The 17,395-nt window shown below is 39.6% G+C and overlaps 1 protein-coding gene across 2 annotated transcripts; it reads left to right on the top strand.

The window, feature by feature from the left end:
• Positions 1–115: 115 nt before the first annotated feature.
• On the top strand, positions 116–17,389 carry hace1 (HECT domain and ankyrin repeat containing E3 ubiquitin protein ligase 1). 2 transcript variants are annotated; one of them, XM_008324074.3, is made up of 24 exons: positions 116–685; positions 1,314–1,368; positions 1,478–1,567; positions 1,856–1,960; positions 2,653–2,728; positions 2,839–2,970; positions 3,046–3,128; positions 3,301–3,397; positions 3,492–3,593; positions 3,684–3,790; positions 4,088–4,238; positions 4,332–4,636; positions 5,218–5,286; positions 5,418–5,505; positions 6,964–7,075; positions 7,597–7,694; positions 7,789–7,876; positions 7,972–8,121; positions 8,341–8,537; positions 10,768–10,899; positions 13,776–13,874; positions 14,548–14,618; positions 14,976–15,089; positions 16,096–17,389. In XM_008324074.3, exons 1-24 carry the CDS (start codon positions 595–597, stop codon positions 16,196–16,198), a joined length of 2,715 nt encoding a protein of 904 aa, XP_008322296.1. In that variant the 5' UTR covers positions 116–594; the 3' UTR covers positions 16,199–17,389. The 2 variants fall into 2 exon arrangements, with proteins under 2 accessions (XP_008322296.1, XP_008322295.1); XM_008324073.3 differs by having other exon boundaries at positions 4,317–4,636.
• Positions 17,390–17,395: the final 6 nt, after the last annotated feature.

The following is a 17,395-nucleotide window of genomic DNA, read 5'->3' as shown; positions in this document are numbered from 1 at the left end:
AAATGTCTTAGATCCTGTAGTCCTGAGACTGTGCATAATAGGTGTGGTAAAACAGCCTGCACATTGAATGTACAAATTACATAAATTAACAAATATTAATGAGTTATAACTAATCCCAATATTCGTTGTAGAACAGGTATTATTACAGTGTGTAACGTTGACTCCCAAAACGTTCTATTTGTTGACAAAAAACGGAATCCTGATACAAATAGTTTTACATTTCACTGTAGACACACGGCAATAACTGATAATGTGATAAACTCTTGAATAATAATAAACAAATGATATAAATAAATATCAATATTTTAAAGATGCACAGCGTGAATATTAGCATTCCAAAGTATTTACAATTTGTTCATACATTTTGTGCGTTTTAGCAGCAACACATCGGCCTAAACTACATTACCCACGATCCCTAACACAATCATAACAGGAAGTAACCGTGGCATAGCAGTCGTAGATGACCAGGGCAGTGCGAGTCTACTGTAAATCTGTTCGAACTCTAAAGAACGGTCCGCCTTCTGCCAGCGCCCATGGACGACGCCCAGGACCGACACCGTCTCTCTAAAAGGAAATAAACCCGGCGTTTCACCTATGATGGAACGAGCTATGGAGCAGCTTAACGTACAGCTCAGCCGGCTGACCCGCTCCCTTCGTCGGGCTAGGACGGTAGAACTCCCGGAAGGTATGGCAACCTCCCCAGGGTCATCGCAGAGAAGGTTCAAATGTTGTAGTAAACGTTCAATGTAGTAAACCGTGTCAGTGGAGTGGCATTACTATGTAACTACTGTGTCATACACACCGGCGTGACACACTAAGTTGATGTTAAACACGAATCTCGTTGTCAAGCTGTATTCATTCACATACATGAGATCAGAGACTGTGACGGCGACAGTTATTGATTAATCTACGACTGTTCCTGATTTTCATAATGCTTTTATAATCCACTCATTGAGGTCACATGTTGTTTGCAGCGGTGTGCTGTGTCACAATGACGAGTAGTTCACTTTCCTTTATAGTCACATTAATGCTGACTGTCCATTTAGAGTCTCGATTTACCCCCAAACAACTAGAGGCACTTTTTTTTAACTATTTGATGAAGCACAAGTGTCCTTTCGAAAACATCTAACAAAAATGTCCATTTTGCTCATTTAGATTATTTTAATTACAAAGGGACTATATATAATTTCAGGTTGGATGGATGGACATAAAGCTAAAATATAGAAGTGTATAGACATTACAGGAGCAGTGGTTTGCTGCTAAATAATTTAACAAACTATCTGTTTGACACAAGACCTTTACATACTTCACAGACAATGAGACTGCAGTGTACACACTTATGCCAATGGTCATGGCTGACCAGCACAGGTAAGCATCACTGTCTTCCCTAAGTATGTTGACCTCCGCGCAAATACTTGTAATGAGTGCTTTGCAGTTTGTGTGTTTATATTTTTTTTACTTAATTCCTTCCCTCAAGATCGGTGTCAGAGCTGCTGCTCAACTCTAAGTTTGATGTTAACTACGCATTTGGACGGGTGAAAAGGAGTCTGCTGCACATTGCTGCTAAGTAAGATATTATTTCACTATTACAGCAAACTACAGCTAATTACTTCAGTAACATTGTGACACACACACACACACACACACATACACACATTTTTGGGTTGTTATTCCTATGCATATTTATGCCCATAATAACGTTTATCTTATAGTATGGAAAAAAAAACAGAATCAGATAAAGGTTCTTCACTATCTGCGAATTGATCTGGATCTAAAAAGATATGTGTCTGTGTCATGTCATAGCATATATGTGATGATAAATAGAATTCAACTCATAAAGAACCTCTGTCCAAAGTTGTGGATCAGTGGAGTGTCTGGTTCTGCTGCTAAAGAAAGGAGCAAATCCAAACTACCAGGACATCTCGGGCTGTACTCCTCTGCACCTCGCTGCCAGGAATGGGTAGGAGAAGTCTTCTGCTGAATTTTATATCACTGTTGTTTTTTTGGGCAGTATTCATTAATGAATATCTACAAAGTGAATGCTGATAGTATAAAAAAACAACACCTATATTGTATTATGTGTTATTCATTTGGCTTTAGTTACATGAATATAAAAAGAGAAATGAGAAATGAGATATCTGGATTTGGACAGAAAAAAATGCAAGCTGAAACAATTCAAAACATTTTGTTGACATACTGTTATGAACACCTTTTCTCCTCCAAAAAACTGTGCTTCCTCAGGAAACAGTGTTGCGCCATAATTAGCAGCTCAGCAAGAAAGGGAAGAAAAACGTGCTTGTTCAGATGTGCATTCTTTTCCAGAGCAGCAGCAACACTTTTTAATGAAAGAAGATTAGCTTCATCCTAACGCATTCAAATATGTGATATTTGAATGCAAATGCATCAGGTTCAGACTAAACCGCAGACTGCTTGAGCAGCACAGCCATGAGTGTAGATTAAAAAAAGTCCAAAGTCTTCCATTTGTGGCATTTGTCAATGCTGCCTTTTGAGTTCTGTCTCAGGGTCAGATGTCAAGCAGCTGCCCTACTCAGTCACCTCGGAGTCAGACTGATGCACCGCCGTCACCGACTAATATCCTGCCTTAATGTAATGTATGTTACTGATGATTCATTTCTCTTTATATTCCATCAGACAGAAGAAGTGCATGGGCAAACTGCTGGAATATAATGCTGATGTCAACATCTGCAACAATGAGGGACTGACTGCTGTATGTGGATCATAATCTTTTGGTTCCATCTCATCTCTTTAATAATCTGTGTAAAAACCTGCTTGTGTTGTTAGTCATGTGGTCTGACTGAATCTGAACCTTTGCTGCAGATCCATTGGTTGGCAGTGAATGGACGGACGGAGCTTCTGCACGATCTGGTCCAGCATGTGACTAATGTGGATGTGGAGGATGCTATGGGTCAGACAGCTCTACATGTGGCCTGTCAGAATGGACACAAAACAGTGAGCTACTTAGAACTGACAAAAGTCTGAGTGTAATGACTGTGTAATGATCGTGGCTGTGTTGTTCCTCCTCAGACGGTGTTATGCCTGCTGGACAGAGGTGCTGACATAAATCGGCCAAATGTCTCTGGAGCCACGCCTCTTTACTTTGCTTGCAGGTGATGACACAGCTCCTGTCACTGTCATACTGTGTTGTTCTTTTTAATTCATTAGAGACACCGAGAGATAAGATTACTGTTACTTATAAACTCATTTTAAAAGATAAAGGATGTATCTTTGCACTTTGAGGCCTTCAATTTAATCAATGCCGTGTTAAACTTTGTTCTGTAGCCACGGCCAAAGAGACACTGCCCAGATTCTGCTCTCACGAGGTGCCAAATATGTTGCTGACAAGAATGGAATCACTCCTCTGGATCTCTGTGTGCAGGTGAATATTATTTCTTTTTCTCTTTTGCTGTTTTTGCCCTTGCATTAGCCTTTTTAGCCTGTGAGACTTGATCTGTAACCTGTGTCTTCATCAGGGTGGATATGGTGAGACCTGTGAAATTCTCATCCAGCACCATGGGAGACTATTCCAGACTCTCATCCAGATGACCCAAAATGAGGACATTAAAGAGAGTATGGTAATGCGATGCGTCTCTGTTCCTATTCTCAAGATTCTACATATATTACCGTTATACACGTGTGTATTCAGTGCCTGTGTGTGTGTTCAGCTCAGGCAGGTGCTGGAGCATGTCTCTCAGCAGAGTGACAGCCATTACCACAGGATCCTGACAAGTCTTGCTGAGGTGGCTACGACCAATGGGCACAAACTTCTCAGGTAAATTCTATCTATCTATCATCACCTAACCAGGTCTCACAACAAAGCAAAGGTTTTATGAATCTGTTAAACTGCTTTTAACAGGGACCAGAATTGCAAAACCTTTTGTTTTCCAAATTACAAAATAACTAAACATGACTTCTGCACCTTCTCCAAGACCTGTCTGCTTAAATCAGACAAAGCAGAAAACCAACTTAATACTAAAAGAAATCTTGTCATTCTCTTCTCTAAAGCTGTCTCCTCTTTGTCATAGTGGTTCATTTTTTTGTCACTCATCTTCCCTCTGTCTCTGCACAGCCTGTCCAGCAGTTTTGAGGCTCAGATGAAGAGTCTGCTGAGAATAGTTCGCATTTTCTGCCATGTGTTCTGCTTGGGACCTTCATCACCGAACAATGGCAACGATATGGGCTACAACGGCAACAAGACTCCACGCAGCCAGGTCTTCAAGGTGAGTATGTTTAGATGTCACAGATCCCCTCTTCTAATTTTATTGGAAGACATTGTTATGTGGATACGTTCATTGTAGCTTAAATATTTTCAGCCTTTGGAGCTGCTGTGGCACTCGTTGGATGAGTGGCTGGTTCTGATCTCCACTGAGCTGGAGAGGAACAGAAAAAACCCGTCTTCCTCATCTTCTGGCAGTGAGATCGCCTCTCTGCTCCTCAAGCAGCGTGAGGTCGAAAACTCAGGCTCTCCACAAAAGTTGCCGTCCTTGCTGGATACTCAGATCGTCATGGAAACGGATGTATATGCTGATGGAGAAGATGTCATCTCTATGACGGCCAATCGACTCAGTGCTGTGATTCAGGCCTTCTACATGTCCTGCTCCTGTCAGATGCCACAAGGGTATGTGTTTGATTGTCATGTGTTGTCCATCATGTCCTTCAGTGGACGTTTAAATGCGTGTAAACCTTTTGGTTGTCTTTCTTTAAAGTTTATAATCGCTCGTAGTGACAAGGCTCTATTTTTAAACTCAACATTTTGGTTTTCAGTTGCATGAAGATGATTCTAAAATATATAGGTAGTAAATAGGAGGAAAAAAAACCCAAGTAATAACATTATATTAATTCATAAATATTTGATTTTACAGCCAAAAGGTCCAGGGTGCCAGTACAGTTCCCAGTGACTATCTGTGCCTCATCTACTTCCCTGTTGTTCCCCTATTTATCTCTCTTCATTAAATCCCTTTTATAGGTTCATAATAATATGAATTGGACAGATAAAAATACTTAACCTCTCTCCTATTGTTACAACCCTGGGTTCTCTCAGCTTTCTGAATGAGCTGGATTGTCTCATTTTCCCAGTACCACGAGTAATTCCAACGTATATTACACTGAAATTTCAGTTAAATTAATTGTGCATTTGCGATAAAGATTCTGCCACTGAACCTTGTTCGAATCCAACACCTTTTCTTGTTCCTTACACAGAATGACGTCCCCTCGCTTCATCGAGTTCGTCTGCAAGCACGACAACGTTCTTAAGTGCTTCGTAACCAGGTGAGTCAATGCAGCCCTCCCCCAACACATTAGCCTCTTCACATACAGAAATGAGAGAAAAGATATTGATTCAGCATCTTCTTTCCTCTGATTTGCATTCTTGTCTCCTTTTCTCTTCACTGGTTGTATAGGAATCCAAAAATCATCTTTAACCACTTCCACTTCCTCCTGGAGTGTCCGGAGTTGATGTCGCGTTTCATGCATATAATCAAAGGCCAGGTAAGACACGAGACACAGGAGGTAATCTGAAGTAGCTGTGCTTCCAGTGTTTACCCTGCAGAGTGTGCCAGGCTGCGGTTTGATATATGGGTGTAGTGATGTCACAATTGGCTCAGAATAATACTTTAAAAGTTGTATAGTTGTTTTGCACATGATTTACTATTTATGTAAACATTATTGATTGGCTTCTAAAAGTATATATGATAAAAAAAGTAGTCTTAATTGTTGTCTAATGTTCACTACATCATTTGAATCACGAATTAAAATGGTATCAATGTGTAGCATTTAACTGCAATTAACATAGAAAAACATACACAGTGCTAATTATAAACTACCACTACAGTGGGTCCATGACTGGTAGATGGTTCATCAATGCGATGTAACTCAGTTTTAATCCATAAGTCGAGCTCACATACTGTACATTCCTACATCAAAATCTAGGACATAAAACATCAGAAGAGTCTGACTTACATTTGGGAGCCATAATAAGGGTCAAAAGTTCCCAAAAACTGTCTTTAACTGTATTCTAATTTGCAGTACATCACAATATATATGTATCATTGCCCCTGATGCGTGACCTATCGTATCACCAGATTCTTGCCTATACACACCCCTACTATACTGTAATATTACCATCAAAACGTGTGAGCTCACAAAGCTATAGAACATCTCAGTTTCTCTGCTCAAAGTAGCACCTACTGTCTTGGTGCAGTGCTCTGTTAAGACTGCACCCAACTCATGTAAATTACATCCTGCTCAGCCATGCGTTTCATTTCATTACAGTAAAACTTCACTCACATTTACACACCAAGTAAATAATAAAAACATCTCTCCTGCCTCTGGGTATTGGTGTTGTTTTCTCAATCTTTCAGTACTCAAGTGCCGTCAGTTTCCCTTTGTCTCAGCGTGTGTCTCTTCAGGGATGACTTAGAAAGTGACATTGAAAGTCCTGTGTGTCTTCACTTTACTCTGGTTTAACTGTCGTACAACCACTGTGATAAAACTCTTCTTAAGTTTCATTTATAGGGCTTCATAAATTTTAAGCACTGCTACGAGTGCTGTTCCTTCACTCGTCACTTTTAGTATTTGAAATGCTGCATTCGAGCCTCGTTACCCACAGATTGTGACATGCCTGGGAGCAAGCTCTTGTTTTAATTGCAGACTTTAACCTGACGAATTTGATTTAATCTTCTGATTCACTGGTACTTACTGGCCCCCAGGGGGGGAAAGACGTACCCTCTTATCTTTCACACTAACTCCAGTGCTTAGAGAACAAAGAGAGTACAGTACAGCATTATGCAAATAGCTCTTCCTTTTTTCAGAGGTGAAGTCTTGCGGAAAAATCGGAGGAGTTGGAAAAACAATTCACAGTCGGGGGAAAAGTGCTACAAATTGACAATTAGTTTAAAAACAGCAGCCACACATAAGTTTTAAAGTTTTACTTTTTTTCCCTCTCAGCCCTTCAAGGATCGCTGTGAGTGGTTCTACGAGCATCTGCTGGCTGGACAGCCAGACTCAGACATGGTTCATCGTCCGGTCAACGAGAATGACATCCTGCTCATCCACAGAGGTACACACCGTGTACTTCACCAAATGATGTCAAGACAAGATGTCAAACTACAAATGCTGTATATTCTCACTGTGGCGTGTTTCTGCAGAATCAAATACTGTTAAAAAGAAATGGACAGAGTGGTCTCATTTTAGGCCATGGTTGCAACTGAAGCAGCTGAACAGTGACTCTTTAACCTGTTGTAGCAATTAATGTCTTGTTGGACAGAACATAACGACAAGCAATTTTGCTAATAAATGCTGATAATTTTTTCTGATATTATAATATTATAAATCCAGTTTTTTTTAATTTTTTAGATTCTAAACCAGCAAAGCAAACTTTTATTTTAACTGGGACTTTACTGATGACTGTAGAGAGAACTCTAACCATACAGTAGGATGAATACAATCTTGGGCCAGACAAAACATTCACAATGAGTTAAAATGGAGTATTACTGGGTCTTGAAAATGTATGAATGTCTACACTGAATGTCTAAAATGTCTTAACGTAGTTTCCTCTTAATTGTTCTTCCTCACTAACAGAGTCCATATTCAGAAGCAGCTGTGAGATGGTTTCCAAATCCACCAACGAGAAACTCAAACAGGGCATCGCTGTTCGCTTCCACGGCGAAGAAGGAATGGTTGGTTTTTACAGTCAACATTTACATGACACTTGTCACAGAGCACTAGCATCTTTTTTTCTCAGCAGAGTCGTCTCTTGTGCCTGTGTTACAGGGTCAGGGTGTTGTGAGAGAATGGTTTGACATTCTGTCAAATGAGATCATCAACCCAGACTACGCTCTGTTCACTCAGTCAGCTGACGGTACCAGACGTTTCCTTGACTGGAAAATGACCTGACAAACAGATGTTTCTCATGTTGTACTGAGTAACATGTCTATACTTGTGTGGACTTGACAGGCACCACCTTCCAGCCCAACAGAAACTCCTCAGTGAACCCAGACCATCTGAACTACTTCAGGTTTGCAGGTCAGATCCTGGGTTTGGCCCTGTACCATCGACAGTTGGTTAACATCTACTTCACCCGCTCCTTCTACAAACACATACTGGGTAAGAGGAGAAAGCGTCAACGCATGCTGCACATTTTAACTGAACGGTTGATGGGTGGTTAGTGTTCTCGCTCATTGACTGCTAAAACTAGTTCTGCCACAATCTTGAAAAGGATTGAGCAGCAGGAGATTACTGAATATGATCATTTAACGAACATTTAATTACTGATTTTTAAGATCTTGATGCTCCTTTTTAGTTGCATTGATGTGTGTGTTCCAGGGATCCCTGTGAACTACCAGGATGTATCATCCATCGATCCAGAGTACGCCAAGAACCTGCAGTGGATCCTGGATAATGACATCAGTGACCTGGGTCTGGAGCTCACCTTCTCTGTCGAGACAGATGTGTTTGGAGCCATGGAGGAAGTACCACTGAAGCCCGGAGGAACCAGCATTCTGGTCACACAGGACAACAAGGTCAGTGACCCTCAGAACAATTAAAGTTCCTTCTAGAAGAGAACCATCGTCATGGATGATGTGTGGCGTCTGTTTTTGTTTGGGAGGAAAACATGTCGCACTCCCTCAAATCCAGTGATTTGTTGGCGTCATTGTGGTAGAGCCAAATTTCCACATTTATACAGCATCGTCAGTGTTGTCTGGATGTGCTCTAAATCTTCTGGCCACTTGTCCACAGCTTAGATCCACAGCCCAAAAACATGCTCATTAGGGGATTAGATTGACACTCTAAATCGACCATAGGTATGAATGTCTCTATATTTGGCCCTGTGATGGACTCACAAACTGTCCACCGTAGCTTCAGCGCCCCCACACAACCATGCAAAAGAAAAGATGGTAGATGATGGATGGATGGACACGAAAATGCTTAAATTCTGTCCTCTGGTCAGAATTTCAGATAAGAAACTCCTCATTTACTGAGTGAATGGCAAAGCTCGATGTAAAGATCCAAAAAGATACTACGTTGGTAGTGTTTACGAGAGGAACAAAAAAACAAACAGCCTGTTTGATGTGTTCAGGAACATTAAGGTTCAGCGACACAAAAGATGCAAGTGTTTTATTAATATTGTACTTTACAAGGACGCGCAAGTTCTTATCAGCTATTACCGGAAATAAATTATTACACGTAGTCTCCCTTTACCGTGCTGCCAAGATGTGGCGACTTTGTTATAACTCCTTAGAATAAAAATGGGAGTCTTATCTGTGATCTGCGATCCTGGACAGTTTTTCTGTCCTTCAGGTTTTGAGCTCGATGATCAAGTGATTGATTCGGCCTGTCATGGAGGTTCTGTTTTAAAGGTGAAGGAGAGGGGGATATCTATTACAGACTTTTATTTTAAAACTTAACTGCACTTGTTTTTTAACATACTGCACTTTTGCTGAAAGTTGCTTTGCTATCTTTTAGTTTTTCAAGTGTCATTATTTTAAATACAGTACTTAGGATGACTAGACCTACACCTGCATGACTGCATGAAAAGGTTTGTTTGTCACATGCACATGTTTTTTCTCCCTGATGATTTTCTGCTTGATCTCTGTCAAGATGCAGCAGCATAAAGATGCCTCTGAGGACACAGGCACTTTTTCTGAGCCTGAGTTTGAGTAGTTGTCGTATTAAATACTCCAGTGTGTAGATATCAGGTGGATACTATTATCTGCAGAGTTTTGGGGAGGAGAATAATGCAGTTCTTGTGAGTTGTAAATCAGTGCAGTTTTTCCTGAAATCCCTATGCAACTGTGGGAGAAAAAGACTGTGAACAAAGTTTATGGAGAATCGATATAGACAGGGCCGCCTACAAAAGAAATTCAGCTCATATGGTAAATATTTAAAACAAATAAGTCTAAATTTGTCTTAAATAGTTTTACTTTTCCTTAAAATGTCGTGTGTAAAATGAAGGTAGAATAGACATTCCATATCTTTTGGTTTATGTTAGTGCTTATTTAAAGTACAAAATCCTCCTGTTCATGTCTTCAAAGACTACAGAGGTCCTGCCCCCAAGTTGTAAAAAACAGTAACTTTGGTTTAGATTCTTTAACACGTTTTTGTAAGATCCTAACTTAGAAACCATCACACAGAGGTCCCACGGCCCTCACAGCTGGAGCTTGTGGACTTCAGAACCACTAGCCCGAGGACATCAGCCTTTTATCTCATCTTATCAAATCTCTCTTTAAAAGCTGCTCTAATACAGTAAAGGGTTTATTCCAGTGCCGGTGTTTAATTCATTATTCAGTGGTTGTTTAAGGCACATCTCATCATCTTTAATGATTTTTCTTCATTTATATCATAACATTTATAATATGAGGTGTCTTTACTTTGAGTGTTCCTGATTTTTTACACAACAAAAATCCTTAGAGGTCTCGCTGGATTGCCAGAAAGTCTGACCAGTTAGTGAGTAAAACATTTGAAATGCTTTTGTGTCTGTAGGTGGCGTTAATAAGTGCTCCACTCTATCATAGTGGGTTTCTTGTGATCGATTGATTCTTTTTCCGTAGCTTTTAGCCTGCGGGAGTCGTAATTAAAGTGCGCCGTGCTACCAAAGTCCTGCAGGTGGCACTGTTTAGCCAAGAAGAGAGCAGTATAACTAGGGTAGCAAACAATAACTATGTAGTAGTAGTGTCAACCTCCATCCATGTCTTTTATGATCTTTGATCATGCTGTGTATGCTCGTGTGTGTGTGATCTCTCTGTGTCTCAGGCCGAGTATGTACAGCTGGTGACAGAGCTGAGGATGACAAGAGCCATACAGCCTCAGATAAATGCCTTCCTGCAAGGATTCCACACTTTCATCCCCCCCTCACTCATCCAGCTTTTCGATGAATACGAATTGGTGAGTCGTCCTCCTTTGACCTTCCTTCTTGTCTTTTTTTTCTCCACTTCTTTTTTCCACAGTTGGTATTCTTGTCTCCCTGACACTGCCACCCTGCTCAGCCCTGATGTAGGAATTGATTAGGTGGGGATGGGGGGGAAGGCGGGGGTCACCTTGAAGCTCCTCCCTCTTCTCCAGCTCCATCACAGCTGAGAGCAGTTTTTTTTTCTTTTCCTGTGTGTCGGCGGATTCCACGTCCTCACTCCTGTGCAGATCAATAGTGTAGCATGATGATTAACCCATCCTGGATTTGTAAGACATGCCTTGGTCATGATGTCGTTGGAGGGCAAATGTTTAGTGTATTTTTACAGCGTTGCAGATGTTTTACTGTTTGTGTTTTCAAAGCGTTTTAGAAGCGTTAATGCCTTTAGCATGCCTTTCAACTGAAAACTTTCTCCTGCTTTCCAGTAAACAAAATGTCACTTAAACTGAGTAACACAGTTTCAATGTTTCAGTAATTAAATTAACATACTATACTGGTCAATACTTGGTTGCAATACTTGGTATTCTAAAGAAGCTAGTCTGTGGTAATTTCTTGATTTACAATATCTCAAACTTTCTAATGACATCCAACTTTTCAGTCGCCTGTCTGCAAAACATGCAAGCAATGTCTAGCACTAGGTTGTCCAAATAGTTTTATATAGCAAATACTGTGGTACTGATGCCACAATACCACATGCTACCCAAAGGTTTAGGATTTGATAGCACCCATTCCCCAAATCCCAGGTTAGGTTGTGTCATGAAGGTCATCCAGTGTTAAAACTCTGCCAAATTACTTTGAAGACCACTGCTGTGGCTGCCCCTGGTGGAGGACCAAGCTAAGGTTAATCTTCAACTATGACATAAACAAATGACATAAACTTCCTATTCCATCTTCACTCGTTTCAAACAATCAGAATTTCTACTGCATAATAGAAGCTGCACTATCAACAAGGAGTTTTGATTTCTAACAGAATTGTATGTCCAGTCTTGTGTTTTTACTTATTATCCTTTTCTAGTTCTTCAGTCTCACTGACAGTCATCCTGAGAGGCTTGACTTCAATCAAACAGGACATTATCTGGTCCTAAAACCTCACTAGACTTCCTTTGTTCGGTTTTCTGCAGGACTCAAATCAATTCCGTCAATGAGAGCAGCATGTTCCACAGTCAACGATAAAATGGTTCGTGCAAAGGAAATAAGGACTTTTGATTTTTAGACTTCAGAGTAAACAAAACCACAACAAAGTAAAACATAAAAAGGATTCAGTCAAAATTATGTAATAACTGTCATACCTGCTTTTATGAAGAGTGCCCTAAAGGCTGCTGCTATAACAGTACAGTAGATATCACACCACTGGAAATATGTAACCAAAGTCTTCAAGTTAAACAAAAACAGCTTCTCTCTATGTTTTAGAAAGTGATATTAGAGTATTAAAAATATATATTTTCATGACTGCACTATTTTATGTCTTGTTCTAAATTCTGATTTCACCATCAGATAAAGAAAACTAGTTAAAAGTGAGCTACTAAAAAACAAAACAAGCAAAAAGTCAATGAATTTCACCTCCTATTAAATAGGTTCTTATTTAAAGTCTGATATATCTCATTTCTCTGGACAATAAAGCTCTATTTTTGTCCAGAATTAAGTGAAAAAGTGATGGATCTCTTTATTACCGTGGACATGTAGCTGTGGTTAATTTAAACTCCATATACGAATGCGCATAGGATGTCATGCTGCCCTAAATACACAACAGAGAAGCGAATGTGGATTAATTTGCTGCTACAAATAGACTTTAACGTACAGTATGCTTATTATAATGGCCCTAAAACCTTAATACATATGAAAGCTGTAGTAAGTAACTTCTTGTTGTTGTTGATGCTGGTCCCTCCCTATTTGGCTTCTTTAAGTGGAAACTACAATTTGTCATTCTGTATGGATGCAGACGTCATGCGAAGTCATAGCAAAATAAGGCTGTGTCTCAGTTGATTTAAAATATAAGGAGAATGAATGGTTTCATTTGCCATTCTCTCATCATTTAGTGAATGCACTATTAGTTAGTTTGTAGTTAAATTGTGATCCTGTTTAGAAAATGGGTTATAATGCAGGAAAAGATTTGCAGGAGTCATAAGTGGATACTGTCGTAGCTTTTCCTGTTGATTGCCATGCTAATCCATGCTGCTGTGTTTTCCCCTCACTTTCATTATTTCCAGCTGTATAAATGACAAATACAATGCTACACTGTAAAAATAATAATAACACTGAGTATTTATGTCAGTATTTACATTCTAGAACAGGCATGGCCCGGTTTCATGCGGCTCTTATGTTTCTATATGTATACATATATATGTGTGTGATGTAGGCCTACCAAATTCACTGTCAAAATGGCAGGTAAAAATTACAGCAAAAATGCAAAAAACTAGACTAAAAAAGACTAGGAATTTCCAAACAGGACTTATGTTGCTCTTTGCAGTAAAAATTAAAAAAAAATAAGTAAAAATTGTGGCTCTTAGCCATCGCTGTTCCAGAACATAACAATGGTTAGTTTGTTTTTAAATGCTGTAATGTTTACATCAGGAGATGCAACAGTCACTTTTCACAACAGAATAAACTTATTATCTGAGGATTTGTCAGTATTGTTGGAAGTTGTTTAAATTGCACAACAAACAAACGGCAAATAAGGGGCATTTTCTCAGCCCCGTAATTGAACTGGATGATCAACCCTAAAACTCTAAACAAGCCCCATACAATAAAGCCAGAATAAAGCCAACCAGTATTTCCTCCAGCACATTTTGATAACATTTATGAACTGTTCTCAAATCTGTTGTTTTTCTCCACAAATTGCGTGTTGGTACTCCAGGAGCTTCTGCTGTCAGGGATGCCAGAAATCGATGTGCATGATTGGTACAGGAACACAGAGTACACCAGTGGGTATGACTCTCAGGAGCCCGTTATCCAGGTGGGCTTTTTTGTTTATTATCTACCAAAGTGACATTGACTGAACTTCAGAGACTGTTTAATTATGTCTCCAGCATAAATTATCTGGATTTTGATATCAGTTTACAGTTTGTCGAACGTTTCTGAATGTTTCAGGGTGTAATTTTTTTAGGGTGTAAGTAAAAATATCCTCTCGCCCCTCACCTTTATGTCTATATTCGTGTTGCCATTGAAAACTAGATGAAAGATGTGTTTTCATCATCAACACTCGATGTTGACATTCACATTGTAACTCAACCAGCAGCAGTGCATCATTTTATACGTTGTAAAATGACACCGAGATCTGAATCTAAATTTGACTCGGTGTAAGAGAGGCTGTTGATTATTCTCTTTCATGCCATGGGTTTATATTTTCCTCTCTCAAACAATAGGTTGCTTTAGTTTAGCACTTCATCAATCCATTCCTGGGGAGCAGTGATCGTTTTTTAAGAAGCTTTTACAGAGCAAATTAAATGGTGCTTTCTGAATATCCCATAATTGGTCAAGGTGGGATTCGAACCGTGGTCCTTTGTTAACAAGCCTGATCCTGTTACTTTATCACAGGCTTTAAAAACAAGCAGATAGATTATCATAGTCATCTATTGTCAAAAAGTCTATAATATGTAGTTTACGGTGATATCCTGCTTTTGTTGCAGTGGTTCTGGGAGGTGGTGAAGAGCCTCACACAGGAGGAACGAGTTCTTCTACTTCAGTTTGTAACAGGAAGGTTGGTCTGCATCCTTTACTCTGTTCTCAATCAAAGTCTATGGTTTTTCTTAACTATTTAAAAACTTTCTAATAAATAAATAAAATAATCTACTCCTAGGAGTTTGGAGGCAATCTGTATTTTTAGCATCACCCCTGGATATTTTCACTGAGAGTTAGAGCATATCTCTATTCTGTGTATAAATGCAAATGAGAGCCTATTTTTATGTGATGAGGACAATGAAATATGCTACCTTGCCTTTGGATGTGCATAATTGTAAGTGCTTTTTTTAATTAAAATTAAACTATAGTGATTTTAACATATACGTTTTTTTGGGTTTTTTTTAGAATCAATCAAGGTAAAATATTTTCATTTCAGTTCCAGGGTTCCTCACGGTGGTTTTGCGTACCTGATGGGTGGAAGTGGTTTACAAAAATTCACCATTGCTGGAGTGTCATACACCTCAAACCTACTGCCTACCTCGAGCACCTGGTAATATTCCTGTTTTTTTAATATCGTAAATGTTGGGGACCAGGGAACTTTCCAGAGCAACAACTACAAATAATGTATTCCCAGTTGAAAGGCAGAAATGACAGTCACTGACATCGCAGACTAAGACAGTCCTCTCTGACATTGTTTCAGAGGCGGATCGGTTCGCTCTACAGGTCGTCAGTCAATCACAGAGCTGACACCAGACAGACAAACAACTGTTAACGCTTACGTTTACCTTTCTGGGAATTTCAGATCCTTTTATAACGACCTACTTGTCATTGGGACGTGGAAAGAGGCAGGAGCATTAGGTTCACCGTGGGGAAAACATAAGGATGTCACTCAGAGAGATCATTGAGTTTAAACATAGAGTCATGATGTTGTTATGAGAAAGTCAAGCAGAGAAGCAGGGCAGATTGTTCCTCATTAGGATTTTCTTCTTATTTGCTAATGATGACAATTTTAGCTAAGTCACCAAGACACAATAACATGTTTACAGAAAATGCTTGAATGCTTCAAAACCCATTGACTCTGGTTATTATACTGCAGCCCCGGTGACCAGCAGACTGACTGGTACAACAGAAGAATATAAGCTACGGCTGTTTTTCTTAGTCTTCTCGGGTCCTTAAGTGCTCACAGTGGTTAGATGCAGCTTAGTAGGTCTTACAGCTCTGGATCAGAGCCAGACTTTTATTGCACTGCCAAGGACACTCCATGCAGCACCAGAGCTGTAACATTTATTCCTCCCTGAATGAAACTAAGCATTCTAATGATTTCTCATTTTTTCCCTCCATCACGTTAAAGATTAAGCACGACTCCACTATCTTGCAAAGCCACAGTACACGTCAGGAACTCACAGAAGGCCTTACAGAAGATGTTACTCAGCACTAGGGGGCAGTGTGTCTCTTCAGAGATACCAAATAGCATCACTAGCACACATCTCTGGTGGGGGGGAATAGGCCTGACCATCATTCCCGCCCCAAACTCACTTATTCACTCCTCTCCCCAGTATCAACATGCTGAAACTCCCAGAATACCCCAGTCAGGAGGTCCTGAAAGACCGGCTGCTGGTTGCTCTGCATTGTGGGAGCTACGGCTACACCATGGCGTAAACATCACATCAGTTACCTTGAAGGTCTCCAGTCTCAACGATCCTTCCTCTGCAAGATTGATCTTATAGTTGTGCACAAAAAACAGGAAAAGCAAAAGAATCTGGATCTACACCTGTACCTCATCCAGGAACTGTTCTTTTAATTCATGCTGAAAGTACTACTACTACTACAAAGAACTATTTTCATCCATTTGGGAAAACTAACTCTTTATTGAAAATACAGGGTGTTCATTATAAAAGTGTTGTTCATGCACACTCACTGGATGTCAAGTGTCAACTGGAGTGTGAAGACTGACAATAAGGAGGCGTTGACGAATTTATCAGTTTATAGTATAATAATAATATGCGATGTTTAAGTTTTTATCACAGACGGCTGTATTCTGTCTAACTTTCCGTTAGGCACAAATATCAGCATTATTTTTTATTTTTTGCTTTTTCTTTTAGATATTTTCTTTGTGTATTTAGTTTAAGAAGCTTCTGTTTCACCGATGTGCTGAACTCACAGCCTGTCTGCAGGGATTTCCTCCCATTCAGCCACAGGTGACAACAGCAGAGGAGCAGCCTAATAAAAGTCATTTGTCCTGGCTTGAACCCGGTGTTCCTGCTACGCTCAGAGGCATTGGAAGGTGTGAAAAAGATTATAGCTCAATGTTCGTAAGGAGCTGTTTTACTCTATTGATGTGAAACTATTGGTGGAGATGCAGTATTAAGATGTACTATCACTGGCTGATAGAGATTTATCAAAACACATTTCCTGATCAATATATGCTGTTAGATCTTAACCGATCTACTGATAACGTTTCTTTAAAAATGGACTGAGGACCAACATCCGTCACAGAGCAAAATATACAAGTTACACAGAACAGAAGTCAGGCTTTGTACTGTAAGGCATTCCCTCTCTTAAAAATATCTTTTTGCCACCTCTGGTCTAGATGGTATGTGTTTAATTAACTGCAAAATAGAGTATGTAATAACACAAATAGCACATTTTACCAATATGTTCATAAGTGACACTTACCCAAAATATTTTTTCAGGGGCATTTTTAAAGGTGATCAAATACGGAAATATTGTAAAGTAATGCTGTCGTTGGAAGATAAAAGTGAATATTAAAATATGTTCGTAGTAAAGATACTGTAAGGCCAAACTGTTTGCTATCAACACACTCCTCTCCATCTGTGAAGAGTAAAACGTGTCATT

This window comes from Cynoglossus semilaevis, chromosome 13 (genome assembly GCF_000523025.1).
Source record: "Cynoglossus semilaevis isolate Cse_v1.0 chromosome 13, Cse_v1.0, whole genome shotgun sequence".
In the NCBI taxonomy this organism is placed as follows: Eukaryota; Metazoa; Chordata; class Actinopteri; order Pleuronectiformes; family Cynoglossidae; genus Cynoglossus; species Cynoglossus semilaevis.
The sequence above is the reverse complement of the archived record's forward strand: the minus strand, read 5'-3'. Positions and strand labels throughout refer to the sequence as shown.

Excerpts from the sequence above, each read along its gene's own strand:
- hace1 (XM_008324073.3), top strand. The coding sequence starts at position 595 with ATGATGGAACGAGCTATGGAGCAGCTTAACGTACAGCTCAGCCGGCTG. Across the intron at positions 3,791-4,087 it reads AATGGGCACAAACTTCTCAG|CCTGTCCAGCAGTTTTGAGG; the intron begins GTAAATTCTATC and ends GTCTCTGCACAG. Across the intron at positions 5,287-5,417 it reads CTTAAGTGCTTCGTAACCAG|GAATCCAAAAATCATCTTTA; the intron begins GTGAGTCAATGC and ends CTGGTTGTATAG.